This window comes from Stenella coeruleoalba (assembly GCF_951394435.1).
Source record: "Stenella coeruleoalba genome assembly, chromosome: 4".
Classification (NCBI taxonomy): domain Eukaryota; kingdom Metazoa; phylum Chordata; class Mammalia; order Artiodactyla; family Delphinidae; genus Stenella; species Stenella coeruleoalba.
Window position 1 is genome coordinate 2224851 of NC_137149.1, and position 21902 is coordinate 2246752.

A 21902-nucleotide genomic window follows, 5' to 3' on the forward strand; every position below is an offset into this window, starting at 1 on the left:
CAGGAGGCCATTTGGGGTTTCACAAGAGCACACTTAGCAGGACTTTCTCCGTCTGCTCTGGCCAGGTGAGGGGCTGTGGGAAGCTGAGCGCGTGGGCTGTTTTCACGTTGAGCGTTGAAAGCGTTTACAGTCATTCTTCCCTCACATTCTTCGGGCCCCTCCACGGTGGGCAGAGCCGCCCACGCAGGCCCCTGCCCATGTGGGGCTTGCATTCCCACGCCTGCTGGTGGGATAAACACTTCAGCCAGTGCAGTGCCGGCGTTCAGCCTGACCACCCTCCAGACACGCGGGGGGACACTGGCTTGACAAAGCTGACTTTCAGTTGTGAGTATCGCCCATGCTGGGCAGTGGCTGGCGTCTGCAGGCAGGTGGGACAGGCACGCCTGGGCCAGTTTCTGGGTCCCTTCTGGTGCTTTTCAGTCACACATAGCTTTCCTGTACGGTCGTCTCTCGGTGTCCACGGGGATTGGTTCCGGGATCCCCACAGATTCCAAACTCTGCTGATGCTCAAGTCCCTGGCATAAAATAGTGGAGAGCACTCCGCCTCTGTGTCCTCGGGCTCTGCCTTCACCCAGCCAACCGCGGAGTGAAGTGCGGGTGCGGAACCCGCGGATACGGAGGGCCAGCGGTGTGTGCTAACGGTATGGTAGCGTGAGTAGCCTGCTGGCCGCCTGCCCAGCTGGCACCTGGAAGGACGCTGCCCAAGATGCCCGCTGAGGGTGTGTTGAGGGGAGGTGGCAGGAGGGCACCAGGGACAGGCGGGAGAGAAGGGGGCCTGGCGAGACGCTGACAGGTTCCAGGAGCGTGTGGACACTGGTGAGGACAGGCCCGAACGAGGACGTGCTTCTGTTCCGACTGACTTAATTCCCCCATAATGCCACTGCCCCAAACCATTTCTGCTTGTTACTCCAGGACCCCTTTTTGGCTTGGGGGCCCCCGTGCGGGTGGGGAGCCCTGGGCAGGGCGAGGCTCTGATCCATTTCTCCTCCCTGCAGGATCAGGAAGGGGTTTCCCTGTGAAGCCCGAGTGGTGGCACGGATCCTCCCCCAGTTTCTAGACGACTTCTTCCCGCCCCAGGACGTCATGAACAAGGTCATTGGAGAGTTTCTGTCCAACCAGCAACCGTACCCGCAGTTCATGGCCACCGTAGTGTACCAGGTGAGGACCCGGTGCAGAGGAGCCCCCAGACCAGGTGCCTACTACCCTCTGAAGTGTCAGTCCCGGGGACTTGCCAGTTCCTCCCCTTGAAGCCAGCCACCACTCTTTCCCCGAAGCCGGTGTTGACGGGGTGGCCCCCCGGGGCTCTCTGCCCTTGCAGGTGTTCCAGACTCTGCACAGCACAGGGCAGTCGTCCATGGTCCGGGACTGGGTCATGCTGTCCCTCTCCAACTTCACGCAGAGGACTCCGGTTGCCATGGCCATGTGGAGCCTCTCCTGCTTCTTTGTCAGCGCTTCCACTAGCCCGTGGGTTTCGGCCATGTATCCTTCCCTGGGTCCTGGGGCCCCGCGGGACGTAGCACTCAGGGGCAGCACTTCCGTCAACATCCAGGTGACGTTTGCGTTAAGGTTTTGGAAACCTAAGCTCTGCAGAAAGCCCAGGTGTCAAGGTGTTGTTTACCTTAAGCCCCAAGAGAGTAAGCCGTGGACAAGGAAACAGAAAACCATGTGTTCCCCATGCTGAGCGGGAGGGGCGGGGCCGGGGCGTTTCTGTGCGGGGTGGGGGTGGGGGGGGGGCCCCGCAAAGAGCTCCTCCCGCCCACTCTGGTCCCTGCAGCTGGGTGCGTCCCTCGGGCTGCTTCTCTTTATGCTTTGTCACGTGCCTCGTATCACTCTCTTGGGTAAAAGCTTAAGTGAAGATCCAGTTCCCACCCCCAAGATGCTGGCTGCTAAAGGGACGTTCCCCTCCTATCAGCCGCCCCCTAAGACAGACCGCAGAGCCTTGGAGCAGACAGCCGTCCTGGCGCTGTCAGCGGCCCTGGAGGGCAGCACAGCTCTGCCCTCGGCGCACGGGTGCCGGGCCAGGGAGGTGCTGCTCAGAGGAGCACCCTCCGCGGGGGGCTCTGGCTTCCCGCAGCCAAGGTGGGAGGCAGCTGCCACCTCCACCCCGTCTGCGGCTTGGCTTGGCACTCGGTGCTCCCGGGCCGTTGGCAGGCCTGTGTCGGGGCAGGGGTTCCCGGGGAGGACGGGAGGCAGGTCCCCCCACACTTGCAGCCTTGCGCCCTTAACCACCCTGCCAGCCTTCCCCACGTCGTGAGCAGGATGGGCAAGCTGGAGCACGTGGACGTGCACCTCTTCTGCCTGGTGGCCGCGGACTTCTACAGACACCAGATAGAGGAGGAGCTCGACCGCAGGGCCTTCCAGTCTGTGTTCGAGGTGGTCGCGGCGCCAGGAAACCCGTATCACCGCCTGCTGGCTTGTTTGCGGAACGTCCACAAGGTCACCACGTGCTGAGCGCCCAGGTGGGCGGAGGCGAGGTGGCGCCAGGACTCGGGGCCCCGCCTGCACCGCGTGGCTCGGCCTCACCGCGTGCAGGGAACGTAGGCAGGAATCTTGGGGGTTGAGCCTGAGTCCTTGCAGGGGCAAGAGCAGCCGTTGCTGACCCCCGTGCTAGAGCTAGCGTTAAATGCCAGTCGCCGGTGTGTACTTCCTCACGTGCGGCCTGTTCGCTGCCACCGGGTCCCAGCTGCTCCTGCCTCGGCTCTCGCAGGTCGGCCGTGAGCCCCTCTGCTGTCCCGCAGGCGGGAGGTGATGCCACGGGCCTCCCAGAGCACCCCCCGCATCTCCCCAGTGAGGCACGGGGTCCTGGGGTCTCGCTGGCTCCTGCAGGCCTGCGTGCCGCGCTGGCATCGGGCCTGGGCGGGGCGGGGTGGCTGGGAGCACAATGGCCCGCGCCGTTCTTCCCTGTCTCTGTTTTCTTCTCAGGATTTAAAGTTTAATTATATCAGTAAAGAGATTAATTTTAAGGTAACTTTCTATGCCCGTGTACAGTCTGTGCATTGCCGAGTCTGTGCTGCGTGTCACGGCCTCCGAGGAGGTCGACGGGAGCCCCTCCCTCTCCCTCCACGAGACTTAACTCTGACGTTCCTCTCGCCCAAGCCCTAGTCCCCCGACACGCCGCCCTTTTTTGTGCATTCACGTTTAGTTAGAGTTTAGGGAGGTGTTGGCGTGCAGATATCTGACCGGGAGTTCCCCCTGCCCCCTTACGAGTTGGGAAGGTTCCCCCGTGGCTGTCCTGGTCGTGGGCAGTCAGCGCTGGGGCACAGATGGCTCTCAAGGCTCTCCCACTGGTGACGGGCGGCTCCTGGGCACTTAGCCGACAAGGCCGGCCCGCCTGGCCGTGAGCAGCCTCCGTCCTGACCAACACTGTCGTCCCCCCGCTCCTGTCCTGACTGGGGCTGCGCTCTACCCAGGGGCTGGCCGACGGGTGTTGGGATCTGAGTCCCCCGTGTCCCTCCTGCACAGTGGGGCCCAGAGGCTCGCCTGGTCTGGCAGCCCCGAGGGTGTAACAGCGTTAGTTGTCTGCGCCCCTCTTGGTCAAGAGCAAAGCTTGGAGTCCTGGCAACTGTTTGAGAAAGGCCCGAGCACGTCCTCGGCTCCCTTTCAGTCCATCCGCGGGGCCTCCTTTCAGCACAGGCGGGTGCAGATCTGTGCCCACTGGACCAGTGGTGGGGCAGGAATGAGGCCAGCCAGGGCCTCCACTTCTACCCCAGGCCCCGGCCCCTGGACCAGCCGTTTCTGGGCCCAAAGCAGCCACATCATCAAATGCACACGAGGCGTGGACAGTCGAGTGCCCTTGGCCAGGGGCTGGTGGAGCGCTTACGGGCGGGGCTCTTCAGGTCCCCGGAGGCAGCCAGTCATTTGGTCACCGTCATGCTGGCCAGTTTGGTCATGAGCTCAAGTTCAGTCAGGTTTGGGGTGTTTCACTGGCAGGTGGAGATGACTGTGAAGCTGACTTCCAGAGTCTGCCAAGGGGAGGAGTCCTTCGGTGCACGGAGCTACCCTCGCGTCTGTGCGACATCTCACCATGGCGCACACAGCTGCGGGCGCAGACCCAGGCCGCTCCCACCCCCAGAGCTGCCGTGGTTTGAGGCCGGCTGGGGTCAGAGTGTGCGGCCAGGGGAGGCTGTGGGAGCCCCTCCTCAGAGCAGCCCTTGGCTTTTCCTGCCTGCCCCACCAGCGCCCGGCAGAGGCCTCGCCCGGCCAGGGCGTGAACAGTAGAAACGGGTCAGAGGTCCAAGTAGGACCTTGGGGAGGAGCTCCTGACTCGGAACAAGAATTGAGAAAAGTCACCGCTCTCTCTCCCTTTTCACTTTGGACTCCCACGTTATTTCAGCAGCTCCGAGATAGACGCATCGCAGGCTGACGTTGTCCCTGCTTAGATGTTTACGCTTGTTAGAAATAGCACTGTGAATGTAAAACTGGGAACCGTTCCCCTTAGGAGTCATAGCACCGGGCTCAGCTGAGTTTGATGGGTTCTCCTTGTTACCACGTGACCTGTAACAGCCAGTGCTTAACGAGGGGGCTTGAGCCCAGCTCTGGCCCTAGGTGCCAACCCAAAGACTTGCCGGTGTGCCCCCGAAGTGGATATGAGTTTATGAGTGAGATCGCTTTACCCGTGGATGAGTACGTGTGTAATGTGTTTGTATGTGTCTATATTCATCAAGACACAGACAGGCGAGGCCTCTAAGAGTGGCCATCAGTTCCCTGTAGAAGCCGACCTTCCTTAGACCTGCCCTGTGGAGTCGGCTGCATGGGGTCATTAAAATCCCACTGAGAAAACAGTCCACCTCGTCAGCTCTCTGCAGAAGGGACTGACTTTACCAAGTTCCTGAAAGTCTACGGCGAGCACCAGTCCTACTGCCAATCCACGTTTTGTTGAAAGTATCGTTGATGTGATCGTCAGGTTTGTTTTGTTTTTTTGGGGGGTGTTTTTGTTTTCCTGCTGGTGACACAGGAAAGATCTGAGTGAAACCAGGGTAGGGCTGGTGGGCGACGCGCTTGCGCGCCTTCTCGGAACCGTGCCTCCCGGGGCGGCCCCTGAGCCGGGCAGGGGCTCTCCAGCCTCCTAGTGCCCTTTACCGCGGGCTCTCCCACTCCTGCAGCCCTGTATCCTCTCAGGAGGAAGGAAGACGCTGAGGCGCCTCCAGACACCCACAGCGTGGCATCAGAGGAGCCCCTGAACCCCAGAGGGCCCCCTTCGTGGCCGGGCGTCACTGCCCAGCCCTGGGGCGCGGGCGGCTCATCCGTGGAGCCGAGGGGAGCCCCTGCGGTCGGCGCGGGTTCACGGAGCTGCGCTCGGCCGTGCTGCAGGGAAACTCCTCCGGGGCCGCGTGGCGTGGGCCACTTGTCTGTGGTTTGCAGGTGAGGACTCAGTTCCATCTTGATAACGTCTCTTCCTGGCACGTGGCCTCGCTTTGGCTATTGTCCCTCTGCGCCGTGGCCGAAAGTGTAGCTCCCGGCCAGGGTGAGACTCAGGGCCGTTCTGCCCACTGGAGCGACAGGCGGGGATGCGAAAACCACCCCGAAGGCCACCAAGGCTCGCTGGGGAGCTCGGGGTGCCCCCGCGAGGAGGGGACCACGGGCCCGGGCATGCGCTCAGCAGGGAGGGGCCGCTCAGGTGGCGGTGACAACCGGAAGGGGCCTGGAGGGTGCAGGGGCACTCTACCCCTGTGCCTGGCACTTTCTAAAGCAGCTGGAGCAACCCACTTCCCTCGAGCGCATGTGGGAGCATCTGGCCCCAGACAGTCACTGCAGGGTGACCCCTGGCCCTGGAGGATTGTGGCCGTCGTGGACCTGCCGAAGGTGGTTGGGCTCTGAGCTCAGTGGGGCCACTTGCCCGTACTCGCTGCCTCGAGCCGTGGCGGAGTGGCCATCAGCAGGGGTTTGAGCTCATGCTGCGCCGCCGCCACTGTCGCCGCCGTCCCTGCCACGCTGGGCACCAGCAGGGCTGCGATGGGTGCGTCCCGGAGCCTGGCCCAGACGTGACTGTGTGCGAGAGGAAAGGGAGGTCTGACGTGAGATGTACATTTTAAATTTTTAAACTGCTACAAACATTGTACTTATGAATTAAAAGAAAAGAATTAAGCGATAACTTGCTGGGTGAGGCCTGCTTTGCTTGCGGAGAGCCTAGACCCCGCGGCGGGGAGGCAGGAATTGATGCCACACCAGCACGAGCCCAGTGCCTCGGTCGGGGGCCGCTGGTCCGGGTGGCTGGCCATGCGGGGCTGAGGAGGCGACCCGCGGGCCACCTCACAGCGGGCCTCCTGCCTGCACACGCGGCCGCGAAGGCTGCAGCGGTTCTGGCGGAATCTCCCAGGGGCCGTGGGGTTTCGCCCGGAGCCCTACCCTGGAGGGGCGGTCAGGGCTGGCACAGGTTCTGGGGGGCTCACTCGGGGGCCACGACCTGACTTTTGAGCCCCTCACGGTCTAGCTGCCCCTTCCGCCTCATTGGCCATTGCCCCCCGTTCTCCTGGGCGACAGCGTGAGGCGATGCTGCCCTGTCTATTTGAGCCGGTGAGTTCTTCCCGCCTGAAATGCTAGCTCCTCCTGGAAGTCTTCTCCACTCAGCTGAGGGGGCACCGTCCTTCCCAGCCCCCGGGAACCCCGGTAGTGAGCGTCACAGTCATCTCGGGGCGCTGGTGATTGCCCACCAACCTGCAAACACAGAGACCCTGGGCCGCGGGCTGCCCCGGGCAGGCGCTTCACAGTGTCTGCTGAAGTCCCCCCAGTTCTGGGAAGTGGGCGGCCCCGAGCCCGACCGTGGTGGGGGCCCCGAGAGACGGCCGAGCACGGGTGGACTGGCCCCTGCCTGTGGTCACGGCCGTGTGACCGCACACGCCTGCAGACAGGGTGTCGGGATGTGCGCAGGCGCCGCAGGTGCGGGCAGTGTCGGCAGGAAGCTGCTTGGAGAGCCTTCAGCTGCTGGACCTCGTGGACGGGCCGCACAGGTTCGTTTCCACCTGAGTTGCTCTATGCGTTTGGGAAGATCATGTCGCCTCCACAGGTGTGTCTCCTCTGCGACACACCTCCAGGGCCCCTTCAGCTCACCCTTCAGAGCTGCCTAAGCTCTACCCGCCCCTCCCTGGTCCAGGCGAGGCAGCCAGACCCTGGCCGGCACACCTGGTCCACCTGCTGTTTCCAGAAAGGAAATTCCCCCAGATCCCCTGGAAAGAAGCGACGGCATGTCCCCCACTCACCCTCCAGCCACCGTGCACAGGTGCCCTCGGTAGAGGGCAAGACCCCTCTTGTCTTCAGAGGAAGCCCTTGCTTCCTGACCTGACGCCTGAGAGCCCTTCTGGGTCTGGGGGTGCCCGGCCCAGCCTCACCCCTCAGGGTAGCCTGGCCATGGGCCCAGGCACCGCCGGACGGGGCATTCTGCCAGGGCCCGGGGCCTGTGGGCACAGGGTGGGCCTGCTCTGTGGGGTCACCGGGGCTCTTGGGAAACCATGAGGGTGTCCTGCAGTTTCCACGAGCTTGGGGGCCTCAACGGCCTGGCTTCTCCGTCTGGACGGCTCATCCCCACTGGCCTTCCAAGCAGGAAACCCGGGGCCCGTCACGGCCACGTCCTCTAGGGGCCTGACACTCCCAGGCCTTCACCGGCCAGGCCTCCACTCACCCGGCCCAGGGTGTGCTCGGAGGCTGGCTGGCCCAGTGGAGCCGTTGGGTCGGGGTTGGGTTCTGCCTGCTGAGGCGGAGGACTGAAAGTTACGGTCTGGGCTCCCGTGCGCGCGGGGAGAGGATGGTGGTGCCGGCACGGTCGTCGCCCCCTGGCACCAGGGAGTCCATCCTCCCGACCTGCCCTCCTTCAGCTCTGCCCTGCCTGCGCCCGGGCCTGGACCCATCTCCCACACTCCCTGTGCTTCCCTGCCTCTGCCCAGCTGGGGGGTCTTCCTCGGCCAAACCCCTGCCTTCGGAGACGGGCTCAGCTCACTGCTGCCTGCTCCCAGGAGGTGCTGGAGGCCCCTGAGAGACACCCCTTCCTGCCCTGAGCCTCCGCGGGGGGAAGCAGAGGCCTGTGCCGAGGTTCACAGCCCTGCCCAGCCGAGGGCACGTGGGCCCACCCGTGGGGCCGCGGGGAGCTGGGCCTGCCTTCCCCACCTGCCTGGCCCCTCCTCGTCCTTGGACACCGAAAGTGAGGGCTCTGCTTCCGGGAGCGTCCCCCGGGCCCCCCTCTCCAGGGCTTCCGGTGCCCCTGAAACCTGAGAAGAGACGGTTGGAGCCCAGACGTTTGGCTGGAGGCCTAGCAGGGGGTGTAGATGCCTCCTCCGAGCCGCCTGGCTGCCAGGACGCTGAGCACGGGCAGCGATGCCTCTGGGCCACAGCTGCCCTGCGGAGGCATAGGGACCCGCTGTCCTGGGGTTGACCAGGCCGGGTGCTCTGGGGCAGCAGCTTTTCCTGATGACGATTCGCCAGCCCCGCCAGGCCAGCACATGGGCCTCTGCCCTCTCCCAAGGCTCCAAGGAGGGTTTGGGTGGGGGGAGGGAGGGGGCCGTGGGAAGGGGTCCCAGGGCCTTGGAGGTGCAGCCTCCAGCCGCATGTCTGGCGGTGGGTACTTGTCCAGAGAGGACGACTCCTGTGCTCTGAGCCCCACTGTAGGTGAGGACAGGGGCTGGGGGCGGGGGGACGGCCGAGTCACAACCCGAGTTGGTGGAGCTGGGTCTGAGACCCTGAGCCGGCTTTGCCTGCCTCTCCCTTGGTCCCCCTGGCCCTGGTGCTGGGATGCACTGAGGCAGCCCTGCTCTGTTCTTGGAGTCGTGGTTGAAGAAAGGTCCTCCTGGAGGATGGTCAGGGTTGGCACAGGCTCTGGGGGACAGAGAGCCAGCGCTAGGGCCACTTGGTAGGTTGAATCCTTCATCTAGGGCGGGGCGGGGGGGAGGTTTCCTGGAGGAGGTGGGACTTGCGGTCACTGGTCCACTTGGCAAGCACTACTGAGTGCTCTATGCCAGGTACCCAGGCTGGAGGAGTGCAGCAGTTGTCAGCCTTCCTGGGCGGTGCTGTGTGGTGTCCCTGTGTCCCCAGAGAGGGAGGGGCCTCCACCAGGAGCTGATGGCAGGCCCGGGCCCTGACCCAGGGACCCCTGCTGCCCTTCCCCTCTACACTCCAAGATCTGACTGCGGGGGAGGGAGGGAGCCCCAGCCAGCCCACCCCATTCTGAGCACCTCCCCTCCTTCCGCCTAGGGCTTCAGCCCGCCTCGCAGAGTGTCAGAGGGCGAGCTCTGGGCACGTGGGTGCGGGGGGGGGGGCACCTGGGTGGAGACTCGGGGACGCCTCGCATCCCAGGCTCAGCTTCCCTGTCCTGGGACGGCTCAGACCAAGAAGCTCCTGTCATAGTCAGGCCCGAGGAGGGTCCTCTGTTGAAGGTGGCGGTTTTCGGCCTGGACTTTGTGAGCCCTTCCCCCCCGAGTTCAGGCCACCCCGGAACCCTGAGGATGCCAGGCAGGCTCACGGATGGGCACGCTGGCCCGTGGGCCTGGGGGTGGGGCGGGGGCACCACGTGGCCATTGCAGCCCGTCCAGCAGGTGTGAGGGCTCTTGCTGGCAAGCCACCTGCTTGAGTTTTACCTTCAAAGTGTTCAGTCCCGATGCCTTAGGTGGCCCTTCTCTCTGAAGCCCCCGCAGGCTCCACTGCTCTGGTCTTCTGCCCGGCTAAGGCTTGGTCCCCTGGCCAGTCCCAGTGGGCACTCAGTCCCTAGGCCCTGCCGAGGTGGCGGCCCATCCCCAGCCTGGCTCTCAGGCCCTGCTGTCCTGCCCTCCCCGTTACAGCCCCACCACCTCTCACTGCCCGTCCTGCACGTGCTCTGGGCCGGGCGGCCTTGCTGCCTCTCTTGGCCGGTCCTTCTGCAGAGCTCTCCTTCATCCTACGCTGCACCACCTGGCTGGCGCTGGAGGTTCATGTCCCTGTCCCCTGAGCCTCAGTCAAACACTGGCGGAGGCCTGCTGAGGGTGGGTGGCCGGGGACCCCAGCCAGTGCCAGTGGTCGCTTTGTCCAAGGTCAGCGTTGGGGGGCCTCTCAGGAGAGCCAGGAAGCAGCAGGGGCGTTTTCCCAGGACCATGGGCAGAGGAGGCGTGACCATGTCCTTCACGGGGAGCCTGGCGGCCACTGCACAACACAAGTCAAACCCAGTCCCGAGCCAGCCTGCCTGGGTTCAGAGCCCAGCTTGGCTCCTTGACCACAGCGTGACCTCACCTTTGTCCCTCAGGCTGTTCATCTGGAAAATGGGAATAACAGCAGTGCCAGCCTCCCTCGCAAGAGTGCCGTGAGGATCAAAGTAGAAGACACAGACGTACCAGACATACTGCACTTAGAACAGTGCCCAGTCGCCTTAGCAAGCGTCACAAAGCTGGAAGGCAGAAAATAAATGGCTGGCTCAAGGAAGGTCCAATTTGCAGGAGGGAAAAAGGGAAGAAGGACCAAAGTGTATTGAATAGGAAGACTTCAGAGAGGAGCTGATGCCAGAACAGGGTTTTGAAGAATGAATAAGAGTTTGCCAGTAAGTCCGAAGGTGAAGTCTAGGCAACCTGCTGGGAAGGGAGGGGATTTACTTGAGGTCAGTCCTTCGTTTGTTCACTCCTTTATTCAGCAAGGCTTCCCCGAGCTGTCTCCTGCGGGGCCGTGGGGTACAGGAGCAGCCGACCCAGCCGAGTGGACCAGGCAGGCCTGGGTGTGGATGGGGCTGATTGATGCAGGGCGATCAGGACTGCGGTGGGGCTGCCCGTGGTGGGAGGGGTCCGCACCACCCGCTCCCAGCTACCCTCTGGTCTCAAGCACTGTGTCGGCCCCTCAGCCCACCCCATGTGTCACCCAGGCCAGCAAGCACCCCGCCTGCAAGGAGGGGAGCAGGCAGACGGTGGCCGAGCCAGGGGTCTGCTCGGGGCCGGAGCCCTGCCCCCGCCCAGCCCGGTGGTGGTGGCGTTTGTACCGTAAGTGTGAGCGTGTTGGCCGGAGGATGGCTGTGTGCAGGGCATGCAGGTGGGTGGGTGTTGGTGCACACACGTGTCTCTGCGGGTCCCCAAGAGTGTGTTCCTGTGTGAGTCTCCCCATCTGTCTGTCTCTGCCCCTGCCACCCCTCTGTCTGTCGTCTCTCCTCCTCTGGGTCTCCTCATTTGTTTGCACCCCAATGCCTTACCCTGGGCCCTCCCTGGGCCCCCGCCTGTGTGAGCCGGGGCGGGGCAGAGGCGGGGGCTGCGGCCTGGACCCCACCTCTCAAGAGCCCGGTCTGCCCAGCGGAGGTGCCTCGTTCGGTGGCCTGGGCCGGCCAGCCTGGCGACAGGGCTGGGGCGCGGGGCGGGGCCGGGAGCCCGGGCCGCCGGTTTGGGGTCTGGCTCGCTCACTGCAATGTTGATGGCCCGTCAGGGCGGCCCTGATTCCTGCGCTTTCAGTTAAAAGGTTTCTGTTGTTGTAGCTTATGCAGTTGCTCTGTTGCTATGGAAACGTGACATCAAAATGACGTTTCCCGTTTAAAAGCTTTTAACTAAATTCCTGCCTGTCAGATGTAGGCCCCATTTTGAGCGAGGAGCTGCCTTCCAGGAGCGGGGCTCCCGCCGCCGTGGTGCGCAGGCCCCACGCGGCCCGGCCCGAGCGCGCTCTTTAACCCCGCAGGTGACCCCGGCATGGCAGCGGCCGAGGTGCCCGGCTACCTCGTGTCCTCGCAGACGGAGAAGCACCGGCGGGCCCGCAACTGGACGGACGCGGAGATGCGCGGCCTCATGCTCGTCTGGGAGGAGTTCTTCGACGAGCTGAAGCAGACCAAGCGCAACGCCAAGGTCTACGAGAAGATGGCCAGCAAGCTGCTGGAGATGACCGGCGAGCGCCGGCTGGGCGAGGAGATCAAGATCAAGATCACCAACATGACCTTCCAGTACAGGTAGGCCCGCGGCCACCGCTGTTGCCGCCACAGAGCCCCAGGGCACCCCAGGCTCGCTGGGCAGGCGGTCCGCACAGGGACATCGCCCCCCCCGCCCCCGCCCCCGCCCCGGCCGGGACATCCCCGGAGCTGAGTGTGGGGGGGGGGGGTCCTGGCTTTGTGTAAGTGAGAGGGGACCTGCAGAAGCCATGGGGGAGGGGAGGGGGGAAACCGAGGCACAGGAGGGCCGGGCTGGGGCTGACCCCGGCTCCCCAGGCCTCGGCCAGGGCACCACCCCCCAGGCCCGCGGGCGACTCCCACTCGGCCCCCCAGGCTTGGCTCTGCTCCGCAGGGTGGCGGGTGCTGCTGTGTGGGCGGGAAACTGAGGCCGGAGGAGGCTCAGCCACCAGGCCTGCGAGCCGGCCTGTCCTGCCGCTCTGTCATCTTCAGCATCCGCTGAGCCTGCTGTGAGCACAGCACAGCGCTGGCCTTGGGGCCTGGGCGGGGCGTGGAGGGCTCAGCGGAAGCCCTGAGTGCCCAGGAGGGTCCGCTCCCGGGAGGAGGCCCCCGGCCCTGGCTGCCGTGGGAGGAGCCCGGTCGGGGCCAAGTGCGTGGCTCCGGCAGGGGCAGCTCTGGCGTCCGGGACGGAGCCCTGTGGCCCCACGTGCCCAGCACCGTGGAGTGTGAGGCCAGGCCTATCTGCAGGGGCTCACGGTGAGGAGAGGGTCACAGGGAGGGCAAAGGTCAGAGGTGTGGCGTGGGTCAGGGCAGGTAAAGGTCAAGCAGCAGCTGGGCTCTAGGGGGAGAGTGGCACCGAGAGCATGGGCCCTGGGGGCGGCCTGGGCAGTCCCCGAGAGCCTGTCAGTGTGCAAGGGGGCGGGGAGGGGGCCGTCTAGGGGGCCGTGCCGGGACCCAGCTGGTCCCAGCCCAGGCCACTTCTGGCCCTCCTAGTGGCCGCTGTGGGCAGGGGCACAGAGCTGCGTGTGGACGAGGCCCTGCAGGTTGGCCTCGGCACCTTGAGCCACACCGTGGGTGAGAGGACCCTCACCCCGACTCCCATGCCCACCTCGAACAAGCAAGGAGAGGCCTCATCCCTCCTGGCCTGACGCTCCCAGCCCGTCTGGAGCCTGGGGACATGCAGGGGCTCCCCAGGGCCCTGGGCAACCAGAGGCTGTTTCAGTTGCATCCATTTAACTTTTTCTGGCCCTTGGAGGTCCTGAGCCTGGCCTGTCCGAAGGCCCATTTCTGACCCCCAGCTTGGCCCCCAGCCAGGCCCCAGGGTGGAAAACAGGCGGCTGCTGGGGTCCAAAGGCATCCGAGGAGTCGCTTAGGTAAAGTCTGTCAGATTCCAGTCACCGGCTCCTGACGGAAGGGCCGAGCAGCGTGTAGGTGCACCTGCCCGGTGAGGAGGGAGCTGCGGAGGTGACGCAGGCTGTCTGACCGGGCTCCTGTCTGACTCCATAGCTCCAGGGCCCTGACTGGTGTCTAGCCGGGTCATTCATTATTTATCCTGAAAGCTTCTTCAGAGTCCCAGGGGAGGGATTCTGTTCCATTCCTGGAAGAGGGATGTGGGCCCCAGAGGCCACAGGAGGTGAGGGTGTGGCTGAGAGGGCCCAGGGCCCCCTCGCGGACAGCACTTCACAGTTTAGGAAGCACTTGCACACCGTGGTATCTGTCAGCTCCCGTACACCGATGGGGAAACAGAGGCCCAGAGCAGGAGAGGGACTTGCCCAAGGCCACACAGCCCCTCACAGGCCAACGCTTTGGCTGCACGACTGGTTCTTTCTCCCCCTGCCACCCAGAGCCTCCCACAGCAGAGACTTTAGTTATTTTTTCACGACAGCTTTTTTTTTTTTAAACAATCCTTGTTTGTTTATTAATTTATTGGCCGCACCGCAGGGCTTGCAGGATCTCAGTTCCCTGACTGGGGATTGAACCTGGGCCCTCGACAGTGAAAGCACGGAGTCCTAACTGCTGGACCGCCAGGGAAGTCCCGAGACAGGTGTGTGTGCGTGCGTGCGTGTGTGTGTGTGTGTGTGTGTGTGTGTGTGTGTGTGTGTGTGTGTGGGGTACGTGGTACGGAGCACAGGCTCCGGACGCTCAGGCTCAGCGGCCATGGCTCACGGGCCCAGCCGCTGCGCAGCACGTGGGACCTTCCCCGACTGGGGCACGAACCTGTGTCCCCTGCATCGGCAGGCGGACTCTCAACCACTGCGCCACCAGGGAAGCTCCGCAGACAGCTTTTTATATATTAACATTGTCGGGGGAATTCCCTGGCGGTCCAGCGGTTAGGACTCTGCGCTCTCACTGTCGCCGCCCAGGTTCAATCCCTGGTTGGGGCACTAGGATGCCGCAAGTCGCTCAGTGTAACCGGAAAAAAAAAAAACTGCTGGTCACAGAAGCCTGGGGGCGGCCGGGTTCCGTGGGGGGTGCTTTGTTGGCACACCGTCCAGGTGCTCCCCACGCCAGGGCGGGCCTTTCCTCATCTCTCCGAGGAGTGGGCTGGGGGGAGACCAGGAGCTGGGGGGACGCCTGCGGAGGGCCTGGGGGGGAGCCCGGGCGGGGGCTGGGCCCCGAGCACCATCGTCCACCCGCTGTGCCCATGTCCGTGTCGCCCTCCGCGGGATGGACGGTGGTCCCTGGTCAGGAAGCCGGAGCGGCTTGCTCGTCCCCACGTGGCCCGTCCCGGGCTTCCTGCTGAGGACAGTCTGCTTGCTGGGCGCTGCTCGAGGGCATGTCCTGCCTGGCCCGCCTCTGCCTGCTGCCCTGAGCCACGCACCTCCGCGGGGGGCCACTCTTTCAGGTGGTCAGCTCGTTATCTGCAGTGACCAGTGTGACCGGTGGCCGCACCCTGGCAGGGAGCCCTTGTCAGAGACAGAGGCCGTCTGGCCACGGGGCGCTCTGTTTCTCAAAGGCCTCGCCACCGCGGGAAGAGCGAGGGGCAGGAACATGGGGGCTGGAAGCTGAGGCCGGGGGCCCAGGAAACCCTGTGGCCTCCTTCCTGGCCTGGCTGGTGCTGCCCAGCTGTCTTGCGGCCGCCTCTCCCCATCCCTCACCTCCCAGGGGACAGCCAAGGCCCAGGGACCTTCAGGTTCCGTCTGCAGGGGAGGGGAGCGTGGTGCAGGGCCTCAGATGGGCTCAGGCCCACAGTGGGCAGAGCCGTGCAGTGCAGACCCTGGGCCTGGGGCCCGAGTGGGGGTGGGGGACGTCAGGCAGTGTGGGAAGGGACCCCGTCCGGCCCAGCCCGGGTCCTCCTGGCACCTTCAGCCGAGAATATCTGACAGCTTGCTGTTTGCCAGACACCGGGCGTTGTCTTCTTAAATCTTCCCGAGAGTGACGGCCACGTGAGGAGCTTACTTTGATCATCCCCATTTTACTGATGTGAAAATGGAGGCTCAGAGAGGTTAATGGACCTGCTGATGGTCACACAGCAAAGCGATGGAGACGAGAGACAGACTCAGATGTGCTGGACACTGAGGCCTGTGCTCTTACCTTCTGAGCTTCTTGCTCCCCAGGGCGTCCTCTTTAGAAAAGCGCGTTGATTATACGACCGTACTTTACGTTTGCGTAACACATTATATTACATTTTATTCCCATGTTGGTGTTATACCATATATTTGGTTATTGCCGGTTAACTTATTAAAAAGCAGCATTTGTTCATTGCAGAGAGTTTAGAAATTCCAGAAAAGCAAAGAGAGGACGAATGAGCCCAAGGTCCTGGCACTCACACTGGGGCACGTGCATCCTTTCCAACATCCAAGGCGGTGTAGGTCCCGAGCCTGACTTCTTGCTGAGTCCCATGTCACCTTGGCCCTGGGGCCTGGCCGATTTTTCTGGGGAGGCCTGGCTGCCACGTGGCTCCCCCAGGTCCGGAGCCCCCGAGTGCCCCTCCGCCGAGGGCCGGGCGAGGCAGGGCCGGGAGCAGCTGTTTCTCACCCTTGGCTCTTGTGTCTTTCGTTTCAGGAAATTAAAATGCATGACAGATAGCGAGTCCGTCCCGCCCGACTGGCCCTATTACCTAGCCATTGATAGGATTCTGGCCAAGGTCCCCGAGTCCTGTGATGGCAAACTGCCGGACGGCCAGCAGCCGGGGCCCTCCACGTCCCAGACCGAGGCGTCCCTGTCGCCGTCTGCTAAGTCCACCCCTCTGTACTTACCGTATAAGCAGTGCTCCTACGAAGGCCGCTTCCAGGACGATGGCTCCGCCAGCTCCTCCAGCTTACTGTCCCTTAAGTTCAGGTAGTGTGTGTGCTTCCCTCTCTTGCCTCCACACCAGCGGGGCCGGGCACCCGCCCTCCGGAGAGGGGGCTGAGGGCCGCGAGGGGGCTGTCCTGGCGGCGGCATCCTCGGCCGGCCCGGGCCGGCCGCGGAAGCCTAGGTAGTATGCACCAGCCCCCAGGGGCAGGGAGGCCAGAGACAGGAAGGCAGGTGGTTCCCGAAGCTTGGGCTGTCATGTCCACAGACTGGGTGCATCTCCTGCTCCGTCACCGCTTAGCTGTGTGGAAAGTCCTTGATCTCTCTGGGCCTCAGCCTCCCTCTGTGAAATGGGGATAAATCAGGACCTTCTCCAAGGGGGGCTGGGATTAGAGGCGAGCGCTCCCGCCTTCCCTCGGCTTCTGGCTCTTGCGCTCCCCCTACCCCAAGCAGACCGTGCCCTGGGGTCCCCTTCTCCCTGGCCTGGCCGGGCCGGCTGGTCTCTCAGCACCGGGGAGGGGGTGTCAGGCTGAGCCTCCAGGGTGTGCTCGGAGCCTGGCTGCAGTGGGGGGACGCAGCCCCTCTGCCGTCCACGGCGTCCTGCCAGGCGTGTGCTGACCCTGCCTAAAGATGCCCTCAGTCAGGTGTGCGGGAGACACACCCCTGTGGTGTGGGGGCCGGGGAGCCAGAGGAGGTGACGTTTGGGCTGGGCTTTCACGGATGAATAGGAGTTGGCCAGTGGGGGAGAGAACAGGAAGAGTGTGGATTTGAGCTGTGGCCCTGCCTCCCCTGAGCCTGGTCTCAGGTCTGTCAGATGGGAGTAGGGTGGGGTGAGGAAGGCATCTCCGGGGGCCCCTCCAGTCTGACACCCCCAGTCTGGGGGGCTGCTGCTCCGTTTGTTCTCAGCAAAGACCCCAGACAGAAATGCCTTTGCTGGTGGCCAGGCCGAGTTGCAGGGAAGTCTGAGATTTACGGACAGTTGTTTCCATGGATTGAGCCCAGTTCCCAGACTGACAGCTGCCCCAGGCATTGCACCAGGACTGGGACGTGGGGCTGTTCTCCCTCTCGGGGCCGAGCTCTGCTCTCTGCCCCTGAGGTTGGCGGGGTCACGAATCTTCTGCACAGAAGCAGAGGGCCTGGGCTCGGGGACGGGCAGGATCTTGGGGCCTGGTGGGGTTTGGCAGCTCCCTGCCCACCTGTGGGGGCCGGTTAGACCCGGGGTGCCCCACCCCCGAGCAGAGAGCCCAGGGCATGCCCACCCAGCCCAGCGGGTTTGGGGGTGCTCTCGTGGCAGGGACCCCCCGCCTCCTAAGCCTGTGCCCCCTTCGTGGTGGGAGGGCCCGGCCCTCACGTGCGTGGACGGTAGCCCAGCACCCCATGTGCCCGGTGGCGGCCGGGAGGGTCGGGCAGGCCCGGGCTCCGTGGCCAGCCGTCCACACGCCGGCGCTGTCCTTCCAGGTCGGACGAGCGGCCCGTGAAGAAACGCAAGGGACAGGGCGGCCACTTGCAGAGGAAGAAGCTGCGGCTGCTGGAGACGATGCTGGAGGAGCAGCGCCGGCTCAGCCGCGCCCTGGAGGAGACGTGCCGCGAGGTGCGCCGCGGGCTGGACCAGCACAGCCTCCTGCAGGCGCAGGGCCTGCAGCTGCAGGAGCGCATGATGAGCCTGCTCGAGAAGATCATCGCCAAGTCCGGGGTCTAGGCCGCCCACCGGCCCCCCGCCGCCGCCTCGGCCTCCAGCGTTAAAGCCCCCCGGGCACGCGGCCGGCCGGGGCCCCGGGCTCACGGCAGGGCAGCTCCCGGGAAGAGCCTCCCGGAATCTGCTCTCCAGTATCGTCACTGTCGACGGTACTCGGAACGGCTTTTGATGTTAAACGTGTCATTTTCATCACTGCCTGGAAGCGGAGGTCACGGTGCAGCCCTGGAGGGAGGCGCAGGCGGTCCCTCCCAAGACGAAGCGGGTGGACGCAGCGCGGGGGCAGGTGTGTCCCCCTCCCTGGGTCTGCTGCGTCGGCCCCGAGAGCCTCGAACACCTGGGCCAACCCCAGAGGCCCGCACCGCCTTCAGCGGCCTTTTCATCTGTCCCCCCGGGACGTCGGGCGTCCCGACAGCGCTAATAACAGCGGTGACCCTGCCCGCTGGGGACACCCTGTCCTGTTCCACCGTCTCTGCCCAGGGATGCGGTGGGGATGAGACGAGGCCGAGCCTCGGGGAACTGACACTCGGGGGGCAGGCAGGCGAGTGAGTGGAGAAGCCAGGTAACAGCAGGTTGTGAAAATGCTGGCAGGGCAGGGCCGGGCTGGCCGTGGGTGCACGTAGCCGGCAGCCATCCAGGGGCTGCCTCCCCGGGAGGGAGAGGGGCTGGGGGTGGGAGCCTCAGCGCTGCGAGATCTGCCAGCAGGAAAGCCCTTCCAGAGCCCCCCCGCCCCCCAGTTCCTCCTGAGTCTCATCTGGGCCCAGGTGGCTGAAAGAAGGCACCACAGGAGAGCCGGGGGTTACGTCTTGTTCAGGGCCTCCCTGGGGACGTAGCCTGGGACGCTGCCACTCCGTAGCTCTGAGGACGCTCTTCCAAAAAAGTGGGGAGAAAGAAGCCTCTTGATATGTGACTTTTGGTAGGAGACATGGCAGTCAGGTCCCAGTGGAAGGTCACAGCTAGTCGCAAAGAACAGACGCCTCAGTTAGTGGCTGTAGCGCTCTTCTCTGTATGGGAAGAACCGGATTCATTAAAACTTGCTGAGATACACGTCTACCTGTCCGAGGGCCTGATTGTTTGTCCAAAGCACAGAGTACCCCGTCACGGTCTTCACGTCCTCTGTCTGGAGTGTGGAGGGCTTCGTCCTGTCACCTTTTTTGGGGGGTGGGGGCCACGCCGTGAGGCGTGCGGGCTCTTAGTTCCCCGACCAGGGATCAAAGCCGGGCCCCGTGCGGTGGAAGCGCAGAGTCCTAACCACTGGACTCCCCATCCCGTCGCCTTGATCCCCTCGCAGGGTGCACTGTGGCCCCACCCCGTGCAGCTGGGTGATGAGCAAAACCCTCCGCGCCTCTCTGTTTTACAAGGAATGCCTGGTTCACCCCTGGACTAGCAAGTTGCTGCCACACGGCAGGGTTCTGAGGAGACACAGTGGGTGGGTTAGTGACAGGTGACGTATGGGGTGGAAAAGCTCCTCTGACTGTTGCTCAGCAAACTGCTGGGATTCTTTGTGGGGCTGCGGGGTGGGGAGTGGAAGCCGGGGCCCTGCAGGAGGCTGCCGCAGTCTCCCTGTGTGACAGCCACCAGCTCATCTGAACCTCCATGACCCTTGAGGGCAGCCAGCCAGTAACCAGGGCTCTGCTGGTGTCAGAGCACCCCCGGTGAGCCAGGGGGTGTAGACACCTGTCTGCTGGAGGGAGGGGCTGGGTGTCCTGTGCAGCGTGGAGGGCGGGGCCGGGTGGGCAGGACGGCCCAGCGGGATCCCCTCGGAGAGCACGTGCTGTGGACTCAAACCATTGCACTTTGGGACTGAAGAGGTGGTGTGTCTGGGGAATGTTTACCCAGCTCTGCAGCAGGGGTGGAGCCCTGCCGTGTCAACTTGCAAGTATTCCCACGAGCCCCAGCTGCCGGGTGTGCGCTGCTGGGTGTGCGCTGCCGGGAGTGCCCTGCCGGGTGTGCGCTGCCGGGTGTGCCCTGCCGGGAGTGCACTGCCGGGTGTGCGCTGCCCGGTGTGCACGGTGGCTCCCGCATCCACCACAGAGGCCCAGAGCCTGGAGGCGCCTCATGTTGAAGGCCTGTGTTTGGGGGCTGCCCTGGCGAATTTCTAGCTCTTAGACAAGGCACCAGCATGAGAGCTCACTCAACTGACACTAGGCCCCGGCCAGGCTGGGCCTGAGAGGGTCTGGACTGAACCCCGACAGGCAACCGACCCCATCAGGGTGGTCATGCCCAGGAGCCCTCCAGGAGGGGTGGACCGAGTCGTGAGGCAGAGTCTCACCTTAACATCTTTGCGTTCCTAGAATCAGGGTCACGAAGTATTAGTGTTTCAGAAACTGCGAGGCCTCAGTTACAACGTGTAATTTTGCTTTTTTGCATTTGTATTTGGAGGTAATCTGGTCTGTTTTCTTTTCCCTGCTCTCTCCATCAGAGTTTGTAATTAATGCCCCTTCTCCGTCCTCAGTGGAATCAGCTTATCCCTGTCCTTGGTCTGGACAGAGCCATTTAGGGTCCAGCGGAACTCAGCTGAGAACCGCCCAGGTCGCGCCCTTCATAAACGATGTGTCTTTAGCCGCTTTCCAATGTCTTCTACAGGTTATTGGTCCGTTAAGGAAGGAAAAGTGGCGATATCAGTAAATGCTAAAATATTTGATAAGATTCAGCAAAACAACATGTTAACACTGACAAGTAAAATCAAGAAGCAGACAGATGTGCTCACTTTCACCATTATTATTTTGTTTCTTGACATTTATCACTAATGCATTAAGACAAACAAAATAAGCAGGATAAGAGATGAAATGAAGAAATTAAAAATACCTTTATTTTCAGATCATATTTTTATATACCCAGAAAACCAAAGTATAGAAAAGATCAAGAGCACATTAAACTACCTTAAACCCGTTAAATATGCGGATGGAAAAATTCACAGTTATGATTCAGAGCTATAGAATATCTACAAGTGAATTCAAGCAGAAAGGGATAGGATTATATGAAGAAAACTATTCAGTCTCATTGAAAAATGTAAAACAGGCCTCCCGCCTTCTGAGATGGCCCACACTCTGTCTGTGAAGTGTGTTTCTCCCAAGGCTGTCTCACCGCTTTTTTTTTTTTCTTTTTTTTTTTGCGGTACGCGGGCCTCTCACTGTTGTGGCCTCTCCTGTTGCGGAGCACAGGCTCTGGACGCGCAGGCTCAGCAGCCATGGCTCACGGACCCAGCCGCTCCGCGGCATGTAGGATCTTCCCAGACCGGGGCACGAACCCGTGTCCCCTGCATCGGCAGGCGGACTCTCAACCACTGCGCCACCAGGGAAGCCCTGTTCTCACCTTTTGAGACAGACTGCATTATGTCTATGGAATGTGTATCTCTCTAAATAAATCCACTTCTTACCTATCCAAAAAAAGAACATTTAAAACAATATCTGAGCATGTGGAGAGATCCCAGAAACTCCAAAATATAATTTTATTAATGTAATCCCAACTCTGCTCTCAATAACACTGCACTTCTTTGTTTTGAAATGGGTGGAATTATTTTAAAATTCACATGAAAATGGAATAGGGCAAAAGCTCCAAGGCCGATAAAAGTGGGAAGACGTGCTCAGCTCCAGGAGGCATTGGGAAAATACGAAATGAAATGCGAACATGCATTTCACACTCGTGAGATGGGGAGAACGTCAAGAAACGAAGACTCGGACACGGCCGGTGGCCATACAGACTGATGCAACCGTTCCGAGGAGCCATCTGGCATTTCCTAGTAAAGCTCGTCAGCCGGGCCGTTCCCACACGTGCCAGCCCAGGGCTGAGTTCTCAATCCGGGGCCTCGGGACCCCCATAAATAACTCTCTTCAAAGTTATCGAAGATGCCAAGAGCTTTTCGTTTATGTGGGTTCTAACTGCCAATATTAACACCTGTTGGAGTACCTTATTAGAAATTAAACCTAAGATTTAAGAAATATTCACTTCAAAATAACAATAAACTCACTACAGTGGTAACCTAAGTAACAATTACATGGAAAATATGTTTTCCAAAACAAGAAGTTTTAGCGAGAAGAGTGGCATCGTGTCACCTTTCCACAAATCTCTGGCTTCAGAGAGGTCAGCGTCCACTGTGGCACATGGCTTGGTTGGAAAATGTGAGAGGATCTGGGAAATCCAGACTCACACGGTTACACGTTTGGGAAAGAA

At 62.4% G+C, this 21902-nt stretch overlaps 2 protein-coding genes across 10 annotated transcripts in view; both read left to right on the forward strand.

The window, feature by feature from the left end:
* Positions 1 to 3000, forward strand: part of HTT (huntingtin) — a 198393-nt gene extending 195393 nt beyond the window's left edge. For all 8 annotated transcript variants that reach the window (XM_079919305.1, XM_079919304.1, XM_079919306.1 and 5 more), the window contains 3 exons: positions 996 to 1158; positions 1319 to 1479; positions 2238 to 3000. In XM_079919305.1, the coding sequence (XP_079775431.1) occupies positions 996 to 1158; positions 1319 to 1479; positions 2238 to 2451 (538 nt within the window). In that variant the 3' untranslated portion in view covers positions 2452 to 3000. The remainder of the gene's footprint in view (positions 1 to 995; positions 1159 to 1318; positions 1480 to 2237) is intronic.
* Positions 3001 to 9859: 6859 nt separating this feature from the next.
* MSANTD1 (Myb/SANT DNA binding domain containing 1) lies at positions 9860 to 17735 on the forward strand (the record flags this gene model as incomplete). 2 transcript variants are annotated; one of them, XM_079920411.1, is made up of 4 exons in its annotated part: positions 9860 to 10489; positions 11599 to 11863; positions 15806 to 16081; positions 17495 to 17735. In XM_079920411.1, the coding sequence occupies exons 2-4, from the start codon at positions 11610 to 11612 to the stop codon at positions 17733 to 17735; spliced, it is 771 nt and encodes a 256-aa protein (XP_079776537.1). In that variant the 5' UTR covers positions 9860 to 10489; positions 11599 to 11609. The 2 variants fall into 2 exon arrangements, with proteins under 2 accessions (XP_079776537.1, XP_079776536.1); XM_079920410.1 differs by lacking the exon at positions 9860 to 10489 and having other exon boundaries at positions 11387 to 11863.
* Positions 17736 to 21902: the final 4167 nt, after the last annotated feature.